The 14595-nt window shown below is 43.2% G+C and overlaps 1 protein-coding gene across 6 annotated transcripts in view; it reads left to right on the top strand.

Annotated features, from left to right (window-relative positions):
• The window catches only part of LIMA1 (LIM domain and actin binding 1), a 112578-nt gene extending 102840 nt beyond the window's left edge, over positions 1 to 9738 (top strand). For all 6 annotated transcript variants that reach the window (XM_074402624.1, XM_003939161.4, XM_010349803.3 and 3 more), the window contains 2 exons: positions 2745 to 2878; positions 7447 to 9738. In XM_074402624.1, coding sequence (XP_074258725.1) covers positions 2745 to 2878; positions 7447 to 8455 — 1143 coding nt within the window. In that variant the 3' untranslated portion in view covers positions 8456 to 9738. The remainder of the gene's footprint in view (positions 1 to 2744; positions 2879 to 7446) is intronic.
• Positions 9739 to 14595: the final 4857 nt, after the last annotated feature.

Below are 14595 nucleotides of genomic sequence, written 5' to 3'. Positions count from 1 at the left end.
GCAGGTGGATCACAAGGTTAGGGGTTCGAGACCAGCCTGACCAACATGGTGAAACCCCATCTCTGATAAAAATACAAAAATTAACCAGGTGCGGTGGCACGCTCCTGTAGTCTCAGTTACTTGGGAGGCTGAGGCAGGAGAATCGCTTGAACCCAGGAGGCGGAAGTTGCATGAGCCAAGGTTCTGCCACTGCACTCCAGCCTGGGTGACAGCACAAGACTCTGTCTCAAAAAAAAAAAAAACCCAGAATTCTCTTTCTGCAACTGAAAATGACTTTTAATCTAATAAATACATTTGTACTACTTTTACATTATGTATTGTGACTTGTACAGGCTCTCTCCCATAGCTTCCATTATATTCTTACACCAAAAATTTATTCTGCTTTCTGCTTTTTAAAATTTATTTCTGCTTTTTAATCTCTCTTCTTTTGTTGTTGTTGTTGTTTTTGGGACAGTCTCGACCTGTCTCCAAGGCTGGAGGGCAGTGGTGAGATCTCAGCTCACAGCAATCTCTGCTTCCTGGGTTCAAGTGATTCTTGTGCCTCAGCTTCTTGAGTAGCTGGGATTACAGGCACCTGCCACCGTGCCCGGCTAATTTTTGCATTTTCTGTAGAGACGGGGTTTCACCATGTTGGCCAGGCTGGTCTCAAACTCCTGACCTCAAGTGATCCACCTGCCTCAGCCTCCCAGAGTGCTGGGATTACACACATGGGCCACCTTGCCTGGCCAATATATCTCCTACCTAGAACAAAGACTTAGTCCTTTTAGAGAAAACTTAATTAAAACCTTGCAAAGATATCTCCATTTAGCAGTGTCCATATAAGACAAAAAGAATTCTGAGCTCCAAATACTATAACGTGTTAATTACTTGCAACCGCAATCATTACAGTAACATTTGGTCATATTTAAATACCTCCCTTATGCTTGGCAAACTAGGTTGTAGCCTGTGATCTTTTGATTCTTTAGATATTTCTTTTTAAGACACTGCCCCTAGACTGAAGCAGAGTTCTGGTAACTAGCCGCTTCCCCTCAGCTTTGCTCCTTCCTTCCCAAATCCCTTGGGCGCTACTTGGGAGTTTACCACTAATTTTATTAAACTTCCTTTTATAGATTTCTTCCTTTATTTTCATTTTGTGCACATTTTCTGCTCTCATTTCCTGCCCAAATCTACTTGGAAAACAATTTCTATTTTTTGCTTTACCTCCTAGTGAATCATGTGGCAAGTGAACCAGCAGTCTGAATTTTTATGGGCCTGTTTTGGGATTTTTTACTCAAAATTGTATTTTGCCCATAACCTGGTTCATTTTAGGCGTAACCATCCAGGTCCTGGGCCTGGATGGTTAAGTAATTTGCATTACATACCATCATGTGTTTTCTGGTGAGAGCCCAGACTGATCGTAGCAGCAAAAGGGCCTCCTTATTGCCGATGAGAGCTTCCGGGCCACCTAAGCTGCCTCCTACATCTACTAGTTGAGGTGGTTGTGTTGGGCAAGTCAAGGGTTGACTCACATACACCTAGGGACTTTGTATTCCCACTTCCCCACCTCTTAGTAGCCATGTAACTATTTCCTTTTTTTTTTTTTTTTTTTTTTTGAGACAGAGTCTTGATCTGTCACACAGGCTGGAGTATAGTGATACAATCTTGGCTCACTACAACCTCCACCTCCTGGTTTCAAGCGATTCTCATTCTTCAGCCTCCCGAGTAGCTGGGATTACAGGAGTGCACCACCATGCCTGGCTAATTTTTGTATTTTTAGTAGAGACAGAGTTTTTGCCATGTTGGCCATGCTGGTCTCAAACTCTAGACCTGGTGCTCCGCCCACCTCGGCCTCCCAAAGTGCTGGGATTACAGGTGTGAGCCACTGCGCCCAGCCAATGTAACTTTCTTATCATGTAAAAGTTTATAATATTTTTGGAGTTCTGGCTTTTACCAATGCTAGAATCCCAACTCTTTTATATTCTTTAGGATGGAGTTTATCAAGTAGAACCACTATGCCCATGTTTGTTACAACTTTACAAATAGTTCACGAATTCCCAGTCATTGATAGATTAACCAGTGCATTTCCCATTGCGTTAGTTTTACTCTCCATCGGTTTTTAGAAATATTATAGAACCTATAGCTTTAATGGGATATGCTTCCTTCTGGTGTCCTAATAAAATAGTTTGTCTCTTATAAATTATTCCACTTGTGTGTCAGTTTTGACTTGTTTGAAATATTATGCCTAGTTGATTGAACAAATCAAGATTATAAGCAGAGGAAAATAAAAGGGGCTTTACTGAAATGTCTTTCCTAATTCCCAAAGCCACATAAATGCTCTTCCTCTCCTTGAAATGTATCCCTGAATAAATTTAGAGATCTGTGTTGGGTTTACTTGGCACTTGAATCAAACTTCTTTCTTCTGTGTGTGATAACGTTTTCTCCTGATCCCTGCCCCCTCCCCACCCCTTCCCCCATCTTCTTCTCCTAACGTTTTTTATGTGGGTCTGATCATGACTCGTCTAAGCCTTTCTTTGCAATCCAGACCTACTTCCACCTATCCTTGGTGTCCACTACGTTTAGAGCAGCCAGTTTGGGAAGGGAATGTCTAGAGAGCCTCTTGGCTTTGAAGAGTCAGCTGATAGAACTGTAGCAGGTTTAGTGTTCTGTGAGAATTGACTGACCAGCTAAGTAAATTCTAGGGCCCATCTCAAGACAGTACTAACTCATCACTACCCATGCTGAAGTTGTCCTTTGCCTTTTCCTAGAAGTTTCAGGCACCTGCAAAAGAGACCTGCGTGGAATGTCAGAAGACAGTCTATCCGATGGAGCGTCTCTTGGCCAACCAGCAGGTGTTTCACATCAGCTGCTTCCGTTGCTCCTATTGCAACAACAAACTCAGGTAAGCCAGCCCAAAACAAGCCATCACGCGTAACTGCAGCTCTCGAAGGAGTCTTTGGCTTTTAGAGCACTAGTACTAAAAGCTACTGTGCTAATGATGTTCTGTTGAAGGCTTTTGAATAAAGTAAAAAGGAACATTTGGTGACAAGTCTTTCATACCAAATAATGGTATGAAACTTCCTTTTACAGAACTTCTTGGTATATTGATACGTTAATTTGCATGTTAGGACTGAAGCTTAAATCATATGGGTTGGGTTGCAGGTTAAAACCCCCTGTGACCTAATTTGGTAGAATGTTTTCCCTTGGTATCATAGAATCACAAAGTTAAGAAATCACAAGAGGTTACTTGCTTAAGCCATTGCTTGTCGTAAGCACTGTATAAATGATAATAATGGCAATAATCATAGCCCCTGGAGAGCATGTCTTTTTCTCTATGTTGCCTCACTTTATTTCTGAGAAAATAATTGTTACGTATCATATCTTCCAAGTAACTCAAAGTACAAATATAAATGTGACAAATTGGGGAAACATTCCAAATTAACTCATTTTAATCGTAGTCTTACAGAAGGAAGTAACCAAGATGTCACTTTCTCCAGCTTTCCTTCCCGAGCAAGCATCCCTCCTAAAATACTCTTGAAAGATGTTCTGGCATCTGCGTGGTATTTCTAGCTATTAGATAGCTTTAGCTAGTCAGCTTCTCCACAAACATGGAGCCAAAGCATACGTTGGTTAACTTCCACTCATTAGTGCTTTTTCTGCCCACTGTGTTAATTTTTTCTCCAAAGCACCTTATTTCTTTTGTGGAACTGTTGCCATTTTATAACCCCTTTAAAATTTGTCATTCTTCAGAACAGTTCGTAACTTAAGGGAAAAAACTTAAAAAAAAAAAAAAAGATAAAATTTGTCATCCTGCAAGAGACACCACCAAATCTCCTAAAATCTTGTCTAGGACTGACATTAGGGAAAGACTACCTCCTGTCAACTCCTCACCATTCTTCTGTTAATCACAGCTTACATCTAGGTGTGGTGGCTCAAACTTGTAATTCTAGCACTTTGGGAGGCCCAGGTGAGGATCACTTGAGGCCAGGAGTTGAAGACTAGTCTGGGTAACAGAGAGAGACCCCATCTGGTTTTTCTTTGTGAGATAAAGTCTTGCTTTGTTGCCCAGGCTGGAGTGCAGTAGTGCCATCCTGGCCCACTGCAACCTCCATTTCCCAGATTCAAATGATTCTCATGCCTCAGTCTCCAAGAGTGCTGGGATTACAGGCATGCACTATACCCAGCTAATTTTTTTTTTCCAGAGACGGATTCTTGCTTTGTTGCCCAGGCTGGAGTGTGGTGGCATGATCTCAGCTCACTGCAACCTCTACCTCCCAGGTTCAAGCAATTCTCCTGCCTCAGCCTCCTGAATATCTAGGACTACAGGTGTGCTACACCCAGCTAATTAAACAAATTAGCCACGCCCAGCTAATTTTTGTATTTTTAGTAGAGATGAGGTTTCATCATGTTAGCCAGGCTGGTCTGAAACCCCTGACCTCAGGCAGTCTACCCACCTTAGCCTCCCAAGGTGCTGGGATTACAGGCATGAGCCACCACACCCAGACCAATTTTTGTATTTTTTAGTAGAGACAGGGTTTCACCATGTTGGTCAGGCTGGTCTTGAACTCCTGACCTCAAGCGATCCACCCACCTCAGCCTCCCAAGGTGCTGGGACGGCACCCAGCAGGGGAACCCTACCTCTATGAAAAATTTCAGGAGGCTGAGGCTAAGGCTGGAGGATCACTTAAGCCTTGGAGTTCAAGGCTGCAGTGAGCTATGATCTTACCATTGTACTCCAGCCTGGGTAACAGAGCAAGACCTCAACACACACATACAAAAGAAAAGGAGCTGGGTGCAGTAGCTCACGCCTGTAATCCCAGCACTCTTGGAGGCCAAGGCCAGATCACTTGAGCCCAGGAGTTCGAGACCAGCCTGGCCAACATAGTAAAACCCATCTCTATTAAAAACTACAAAAATTACCAGGCATGATGGCTCACGCCTGTAATCCCAGCACTTTGGGAAGCTGAGGCAGGTGGATCACCTGAGGTCGGGAGTTTGAGACCCACCTGACCAACATGGAGAAACCTCGTCTCTACTAAAAATACAAAATTAGCCAGGCATGGTGGTGCGTGTCTGTAATCCCAGCTACTTGGGAAGCTGAGGCAGGAGAATCACTTGAACACAGGAGGCAGAGGTTACGGTAAGCCGAGATTGCGCCATTGCATTCCAGCTGGGGCAACAAGAGCAATACTCCATCTCAAAATAATAATAAAAATAATACAAAAATTAACCAGGTGTGGTGGCATACTCCTGTAATCCCAGCTACTCAAGAAGCTGAGGCAGGAGAATTGCTTGAACCTGGGAGGCAGAGGTTGCAATGAGTCGAGATTCTGCCAGTGCACTCCAGCCTGGGCAACAGAGCAAGACTCTCTCTCAAAAAAAAAAAAAAAAAAGTGTGTGTGTGTGTGTGTGTGTGTATACCATTAAGTATAGAGTTAATTCAAGCACAAAAACTTGATGATGGTTACCTAGAAACACTGACTCCAAATGAATAGCGTCAGCACTCCAAAGTGGAGAAAGTTAGTTTCACTTACATAGAAAGTTTAGCAAAAGTGTGGTATTTTCCATATAAGACCAGTGCATATATAACAGTGATTTGATTAGTTACAGATTGTGACATTCCAAGGAAGATTATCACTCTGTAAAGGAGAGATAGTGATCTGAGGGGGTCTTATCTCTGGTGCCCCTTGGTCTTCATTATTTACAGGGAAAAGAAACAGTTGCAGCTACATGCCGTGTGACCCAGGCTGCATAGCCACATGCCTCTCAAGGCTCAGAATGATTTAAAGTTTCTATTATTGTTTATGTTTTTTTCTTTTTCTTTCTTTCTTTTTTTTTGAGTCAGAGTCTCACTCTATCACAGTGGCACACTCTCTGCTGACTCTCACCTCTGCCTCCTGGGTTCAAGCCATTTTCCCACTTCAGCTCTTCAGCTTCCCATGTAGCTGGGACTACAGGCACGTGCCACCATGCCCAGATCATTTTTTAATTTTTTGTAAAATGAGGTCTCATTGAGGCCAGGCTGGTCTCAAACTCCTGGGTTCAAGAGATCCTCTCACCCTGGCCTCCCAAAGTGTTGGGATTACAGGTGTGAGCCACTGAGCCCAGCCTAATTTAAAGTTTTAACAGCTTTAACTTAGAATTATTTCACAGTAGAGTAAAATCATTTGAAAATGGGGAGCACATTACAGGTGGAAGAATGCCTTTTGAAGGTTCAGTCTTAAAAGTGAGCATGCTATATGTTACCATAAGAAAACAAATGTGCTAAAATTTGTTTTAGGAATTTTTTTTTTTTTTTTTTTTTGAGACGGAGTTTTGCTTTTGTTACCCAGGCTGGAGTGCAATGGTGCGATCTCAGCTCACCGCAACCTCCGTCTCCTGGGTTCAGGCAATTCTCCTGTTTCAACCTCCTGAGTAGCTGGGATTACAGGCACACATGCCACCATGCCCAGCTAATTTTTTGTATTTTTAGTAGAGAAGGGGATTTCACCTTGTTGATCAGGATGGTCTCGATCTCTTGACCTCGTGATCCACCCGCCTCGGCCTCCCAAAGTGCTGGGAATACAGGCTTGAGCCACCATGCCCGGCCTGTTTTAGGAATTTTAAAACAAGGGTTTTAAAATTAAATTGGTATTCATTTAAAAATATACAAACTGTGCCCTTTATACTAAAGTGCATTCAGTCGTAATGTTTAGGCCCCTAAATTTCTTCTGTATGTTCTCTAATTCCAAAATAGTGTTTAACAGTATACTACTAATCATCTATCTACTTTAATATTGACTTTTGGGAATACAGTAGAATCTGGGCTATTATCATGTGGACTATTTCAGGGTAAGGAAGCCCTGGTCACTGAGATGCATTTAAAGATCTTTTTTTTTACTTAGCGTCTTCTAAAAATACTGGAATTGCCAGATTTTAGCCTTCTGGTGTAAGTCAGAATATGAGGATTTGCTGGTTGGGCGCTGTGGCTCATACCTGTAATCCCAGCATTTTGGGAGGCCAAGGCAGGCAGATTATGAGGTCAGTAGTTCAAGACCAGCCTGACCAACACAGCGAAACCCGACCTCTACTAAAAATACAAAAATTAGCTGGGTGTGGTGGTGTGTGCCTGTAGTCCCTGTGACTTGGGAGGCTGAGGTAGGAGAATTGCTTGAACCCGGGAGGCAGAGGTTGCAGATCACCAGTGTAGCTTATTTTGACACCTGATGAGGTCAAGCATTTTTCTCAAGTGATTCCCAGATGAGGAAGGGAATAGCAGCTCAGGACACATGTGTACAGATGTGTAATCTGCCTTTTTGTGAGCAGTTTTGATCAGTAGGTAATCAGTCTACTGGCTTACGTAATACCTATGCAGGAAGGTTGCAGATCATGCCACTGCACTCCAGCCTAGGTGACAGAGCAAGACTCCATCTCAAAAGAAAAAAAAAAAAAAGATGTGCTAACTTAGTGCTCTTTTTCTTTTAACGACAGTCTAGGAACATATGCATCTTTACATGGAAGTATCTATTGTAAGCCTCACTTCAATCAACTATTTAAATCTAAAGGCAACTATGATGAAGGCTTTGGGCACAGACCACACAAGGATCTGTGGGCAAGCAAAAATGAAAACGAAGAGATTTCGGAGAGACCAGCCCAGCTGGCAAATGCAAGGGAGACCGCTCACAGCCCAGGAGTAGAAGATGCCCCTATTGCTAAGGTGGGTGTCCTGGCTGCAAGTATGGAAGCCAAGGCCTCCTCTCCGCAGGAGAAGGAAGACAAGCCTGCTGAAACCAAGAAGCTGAGGATTGCCTGGCCACCCCCAACTGAACTTGGAAGTTCAGGAAGTGCCTTGGAGGAAGGGATCAAAGTGTCAAAGCCCAAATGGCCTCCTGAGGATGAAATCAGCAAGCCTGAAATTCCTGAGGATGTCGATCCGGATCTGAAGAAACTACGACGATCTTCTTCACTGAAGGAAAGAAGCCGCCCATTCACTGTAGCAGCTTCATTTCAAAGCACCTCTGTCAAGAGCCCAAAACCTTTGCCTTCACCTATCAGGAAAGGCTGGAGCATGTCAGAGCAGAGTGAAGAGTTTGCAGGCGGAATAGTTGCTGAAAAGAAACAAGTGGAAAATGCCAAGGCTTCCAAGAAGAACGGGAGTGTGGGAAAAACAAGCTGGCAAAACAAGGAATCTAAAGGAGACGAGAGAGTGAAGAGAAGTAAGGAAGGTCATAGTTTGGAGATGGAGAATGAGAATCTTGTGGAAAACGGTGCCAACTTCGATGAAGATGATAACAGCTTCCTCAAACAGCAATCTCCACTAGAACCCAAGTCTCCAAATTGGTCCAGTTTTGTAGACAACACCTCCGCTAAAGAATTCACTACTCAGAATCAGAAATCCCAGGATGTGGGATTCTGGGAGGGAGAAGTGGTCAAAGAGCTCTCTGTGGAGGAGCAGATAAAGAGAAATCGGTATTACGATGAGGATGAGGATGAAGAGTGACAAACTGCAATGGTGCTGGGCCTTAAATTCACGTTAGTGTTAGCGAGCCACTGCCCTTTGTCAAAGTGTGATGCACATCAGCGGGTATCCCAGCATGAAATGTAATTTACTTGGAAGCAACTTTGGAAAAGAATTCCTTCTAAAAAACAAACAAAAAACCCTACCCCTACTGCAGGTTAAGTGAACCACTTCTAAATGCTAGAGATAACTTTACTTAAATTCTTCATTTTAGCAGTGATGAAGCACTGTAAGGCTTATAACTGGGGAAATAGTCCACATGATAATAGCCCAGATTCTACTGTATTCCCAAAAGTCAATATTAAAGTAGATAGATGATTACTAGTATACTGTTAAACACTCTTTTGGAATTAGAGAACATACAGAAGGAATTTTGGGGCCTAAACATTACGACTGAATGCACTTTAGTATAAAGGGCACAGTTTGTATATTTTTAAATAAATACCAATTTAATTTTTTAGTATTTACCTGTTAACAGATTAAGTATTTAGTCTTTAAATTTTTTTAGATGAATTTTCTTGCTATGACATATATGAGGAATTGATTACTTTGTGTCCCGCTCTCTAAACTATACCCTCCACTCTGCGTCCTGAGGTATAACACAGCCATCTTTTCAAAGCACTTTTTGAGGCAACTGAAAAAACCAACCTCCATTCTTTGGTGCTTGGAGAGATCTACCATCTCCCAAATAAGCTTTTGTATCTGCCAATGAATTTACTGTACTCTGAATGATTGCTTTCTTTACTGGTGATATCTGTGCTTCTCATAATTTACTGAAAGCTGCAATACTTTAGTAATACCTTTGGGATCGCTATCCCCCGTGTTTCATGTTAGAGCAAACCGAAGTTTAAAGGAGGATTGCCTTACGTCACTTGAGCTCAGACCTCTGAACCCTGCGTTTCACTCCTGATGTCCCCTTTTTGAGACACTAATTTTTAAATACTTATTAGCTCTGAAATGTATTGATTTTGATTTCAGACAGTATTCCCAGGGTGAAATTAAACCAACTATAGGCCTTTTTCTTGGGATGATTTTCTAGTCTTAAGGTTTGGGACATTATAAACTTGAGTACATTTGTTGTACATAATTGATATTCCAAATTGTATGTATGGGAGGGAGAGGTGTTTCAAGCTGTAGGCTTTTCTTTCTGCTGCATTTATAGAGATTTAGCTTTATTATTTTTAGAGATGTAAAACATTCTGCTTTCTTAGTCTGGCTTAGTCTGAAACATTTTTATTCAATAAAGATTTTAATTAAAATTTGAACTTTTCAATGTTTCTCTTCCATTATTTTCTTAACATTGTTACTGTCTCTCAGGATCCACCTGTGCAATTTCGGAAGAAAAAAAATGGTACTACTATTTTAAGTTTTAGGTGAAGAGACGCACCATCAATTCATTTTACCACTAGGTGGTAGTGTTGGGCTGATCGTGGGTTTCAATCCTCCCTGAAAGAAGACAAATTTTCCTGGAAAATTGCAAGCAACTTGGCAAGAGAATTAATGTGTGCATTCAAAAAGAGCTATTTTACCAATTCGAAATCCAGTGGTGATTTTTATTGTTTACCACACTCAACATTGAATAATTCACCTTACAATTATGCCTAGCATACTGGATGAATTTCCAAATGTCTCTGCTGAAAATGGACTTGTTTTGGACGGGTGCAGTGGCTCACGCCTGTAATCCCAGCACTTTGGGAGGCCGGGAGGATCACATGATCAGAAGTTCAAAACCAGCCTGGCCAAGATGGTGAAACCCCGTCTCTACTAAAAATACAAAAATTAGCCAGACTTGGTGGTGAGCACCTATAATCCCAGCTACTTGAGAGGTTGAGGCAGGAGAATTGCTTGAACTGGGAGGCAGAGGTTGTAGCGAGCAGAGATTTGGCCACTGCACTACAGCCTGAGAAACACAGCGAGACTCGGTTTCAAAAAAAAAAAAAAGGATTTGTTTTTCACTCTAGACAGATACTTTTTCCTTTTTTAAAAAGATAAGTGTTCACACCAAGTAGGCAGATGGATATTTGATTGTTTGATATCCTTGCCTGTAGAGGCAACTGCCCCAATTGTTAAGGCTTTTTTTTTTTTTTTTAATTTGTGGGGTGGAAATATGGATTTCCTCGGAGAGTAAAGTATGCTTTTTGAGTCATCTGTTAAATTTTCCAGGGTCCCCGTGTGTTCTACAGTCTTCCCTGGTTTTCTGAGTGGTTGGTAGGATACTACTTTCTGCTCTTACCCCCACCCAAGGGTAGTCATTTAAAGATCTATGTTCACTGAACAATTTATCCAAAAGCTCCTACTGATATAAAATATCCAATCCTGGCTTGAACTTCTGTGACTTGCATTTTACTCTAATCCATCCACATGGTACTCACATTATGCACTGACTTTATACAAAAAAGTCTCAGTGCCTGTGGATATCAGCTGAGTGTGTCATCACTTGGGGACTGAGATTACCTTTAGAACTCTTTTCAGCCTGGCACAGTGGCTCACACCTATAATCCCAGCACTTTGGGAGGCCAAGGCAGATGGATCATGAGGTCAAGAGTTCAAGACCAGCCTGGCCAAGATGGTGAAACCCCATCTCTACTAAAAATACAAAAATTAGCCAGCTGTGGTGACAGGCACCTGTAATCCCAGCTACTTGCAAGGCTGAAGCAGAGAATTGCTTGAACCCAGGAGGCAGAGGTTGCGGAAAGCCAAGATTGCACCACTGCACTCCAGCCTGGGTAACAGAGTGAGACTCCATCTCAAAAAAGAGAAAAGACTCTTTTCTACACCTTTCAAGGACTAAGACATATCATGGGTACACAGAGTAGGAACAAGGAATAGCTCCAGAGTCAATGTAAAGAAAGGATGTCAGAGCGAAAGAGTGACCAGATTAACACTGAGCATTCTTAGAAAACACAAGCAACCAAACAGCATTAGTCATTTGTTCTTTCAGCTCTCTAAATGAAGGCAACCTTGTTTGGACTTGGTATATCACTAGGTGACTATAGGGTGATGAGAGTTTTTCTGTTGGTAAAGCAGAAAACGGGCCAGCTTGGGACTTGAGATGGTTAAGGAGGCTCTGCTCATTGTTGCCATAAGGCCAGCTTGGTTCCAGTGGCTTGCTAGATCACCTTTGACCAAGGTGAAAGCAAATTTGTTTTCATTACATATTTCATTAGCAATGCTTCCCAACAGCCAAGAGACTGGGAATTGGTACATGTGCATTTTTCTGGGGATAGAATTATGAATAGGCGGCCGGATGCATGGGTCATGCCTGTAATCCGAGCACTTTGGGAGGCTAAGGCAGGAGGATCACCTGAGGTCAGGAGTTCGAGACCAGCCTGGCCAGCATGGTGAAACCCAGTCTCTACTAAAGTAGAGTACAAAAAATCAGCTGGGGGTGGTGGCATGTGCCTGTAATCCCAACTACTTGGGAAGTTGAGGCAGGAGAATTGATTGAACGCAGGAGGTGGAGGTTGCAGTAAGCAGAGATTGTGCCACTGCACTCCAGCCCGGGTGACAGAGCAAGTCTCCATCTCAAAAAAAAAAAAAAAAAAAAAAAAAATTATGAATAGGGTCTCAGACCAAGATCATTGTGTACTGATGGTTCCTGCATGCTAAGTTAGTATGTTCTCTGTTCCTTGGGGTGCTGATTTAAAATCCCATGGGGCTGGAGTTTACTTCCTTTTAAAATATATGTTTTTCTTTCTTTTCTTTTTTGTTGAAATGGAGTCTCTCCCTCTGTTGCTCAGGCTGGAGTGCAGTGGCACAATCTCTGGTCACTGCAACCTCCATCTCCTGGGTTTAAGCGATTCTACTGCCTCAGCCTCCAGAGTAGCTGGGACTACAAGCACCTGGCACCATGCCCAGCTAATTTTTGTATTTTGTACAGGTGGAGTTTCGCCATGTTGGCCAGGTTGGTCTCGAACTCCTGACCTCAAGTGATCCGCCTGCCTCAGCCTCCCAAAGTGCTGGGATTACAGGCATGAGCCACCGTGCCCAGCCCTTTAAAACTGTATCTTAATATAGTATAGTTACCATGAAGCTATTGTTGGGTTTAGATGGAAGTGGCTTCAGGCAGGTTCACAGAACAGCAGCAGTGGCATCATCTATGAGTTTGTTAGAAATGGGAAATGCAAATTCATAGATCCTACCACCAAACTCCTGAAAGCAGAATCTCTCTGGATGGGTTCCAGAAACTTAAAGAAACTCTACTTGTGCAAGATGGGACAAGCTAATGTCTGAGTGATGCTAAAGTTTGAGAGGGACTGAACTAAAAGCAAACCAGCTGGGCACGGTGGCTTGCACCTGTAATCCCAGCACTTTGGGAAGTCAAGGCCTGCGGATCACCTGAGGTCAGGGGTTTGCGGTGACCAGCCTGGCCAACATGGTGAACCACCATCTCTAATAAAAGTACAAAAATTAGCTGCACATGCCTGTAGTCCCAGCTCCTCAGGAAGCTGAGGCAGGAGAATGGCTTGAACTCAGGAGGTGAAGGTTGCAGTGAATCGAGATGGCACCGCTGTACTCCAACCTAGGCAACAGAGCAATACGCTGTCTCCAAAAAATAAATAAAAATAAAATAAAGCAAACCTTTTGGTATGCTCCTTGGGATGGCGGCGGCGGCGGCGGCGGCTGCTGCTGTTTTATTTTTCTTCTCCTTATCCCTTTGCAACCCTTTAACTCTGGTGCAAGCATGCTTTACTATTTATAAAGTTACTTTGCCTGTTCTCAGGCAGGAGGTAGGGATACTTTCCAATTTTTTTCAGATCATTCTTGTCAGCCTCTGGTAATTAACCTTGTAGCCAGGGTTTTTTGTTTGTTTTGTTTATTTTACATGTCATCCTTGTGGAGGAGGCATGTTAATCTCTATATTCCACTTTTAGCCTTTTGAAGGTGGCTCCTCTCTGAGTGCACTCCTTGTTTATGTAGATCCACAAGAGTTTGATGTTCAGTGTGATAACTTAAAATTAAGGCAGTTTATAGGATAAGGGCTTAGAGTTTTGGAGTCTAAAGACATTCTAGTGTTAAAAGAAAAACTTCAGCTGGGTGTGGTGGCTCACGCCTGAAATCCCAATACTTTGGGAGGCCAAGGTGGGCGGATCACTTGAGGTCAGAAGTTCCAGACCAGCCTGGCCAACATGACGAAACCCTGTCTCTCCTAAAAGTACAAAAATTAGCCGGGCGTGGTGGTGCATGCCTGTAATCCCAGCTACTTGGGAGGCTGAGGTGGAAGAATCGCTTGAACCCAGGAGATGGAGGCTACAGTGAGCCAAGATTCCGCCACTGCACTCCATCCTGGGCCACAGAATGAGACTCCATCTCAAAACAAAAACAAAAAACTTCAGGCTGGGTGGAGTGGCTCGTGCCTGTAATCCGAGCACTTTGAGAGGCTGAGGCAGGCGGATCCCTTGAGGTCACGAGTTTGAGACCAGCCTGACCAACATGGTGAAACCCCAGTCTCTACCAAAATATACAAAAATTAGCTGGGTATGGTGGCACATGTCTGTAGTTCCAGCCATGCAGGAGGCTGAGAAGGGAGGATCTCTTGAACCTGGAGGCAGAGGTTGCAGTGAGCCAAGATAGTACCACTGCACTCCAGCCTAAGTGCGAGACTCCTCAAAAACACAAGCAAACAAACAAACTCGCCAAATTAAATTTAAAGGCGTTTAATTGAGCAATGTATGATTCTCGAATTGGGCAGACCGTGAATCACAGCAGATTCAGAGAGATCCAGTATATCCATGTGGTGGAAGATTTACAGACAGCAAAAGGAAAGTGAGGTACAGACACAACCGGATTGGTTACAGGTTAGCGTTTGTCTTTTTGTTTTTTGTTTTTTGTGTTTTTTTTTAGATGAAGTCTTGCTCTGTCGCCCAGGCTGGAGTGCAGTGGCTCGATCTCGGCTCACTGCAACCTCTGCCTCCCAGGTTCAAGCAATTGTGCCTCATCCTCCCGAGTAGCTGTGATTACAGGCATGCACTACCACACCCAGCTAATTTTTGTATTTTTAATAGAGACAGGGTTTCACCATGTTGGCCAGGCTGGTCTCAAACTCCTGACCTCAGGTGATTGGCCTCCTTGGCCTCCCAAAGTGCTGGGATTACAGCGTTGAGCCACTGCGCCCGGCCTGC

Source organism: Saimiri boliviensis, chromosome 7 (genome assembly GCF_048565385.1).
Source record: "Saimiri boliviensis isolate mSaiBol1 chromosome 7, mSaiBol1.pri, whole genome shotgun sequence".
In the NCBI taxonomy this organism is placed as follows: Eukaryota; Metazoa; Chordata; class Mammalia; order Primates; family Cebidae; genus Saimiri; species Saimiri boliviensis.
Note: the sequence above shows the minus strand (reverse complement) of the source record. Positions and strands in the feature narration are given on the sequence as shown.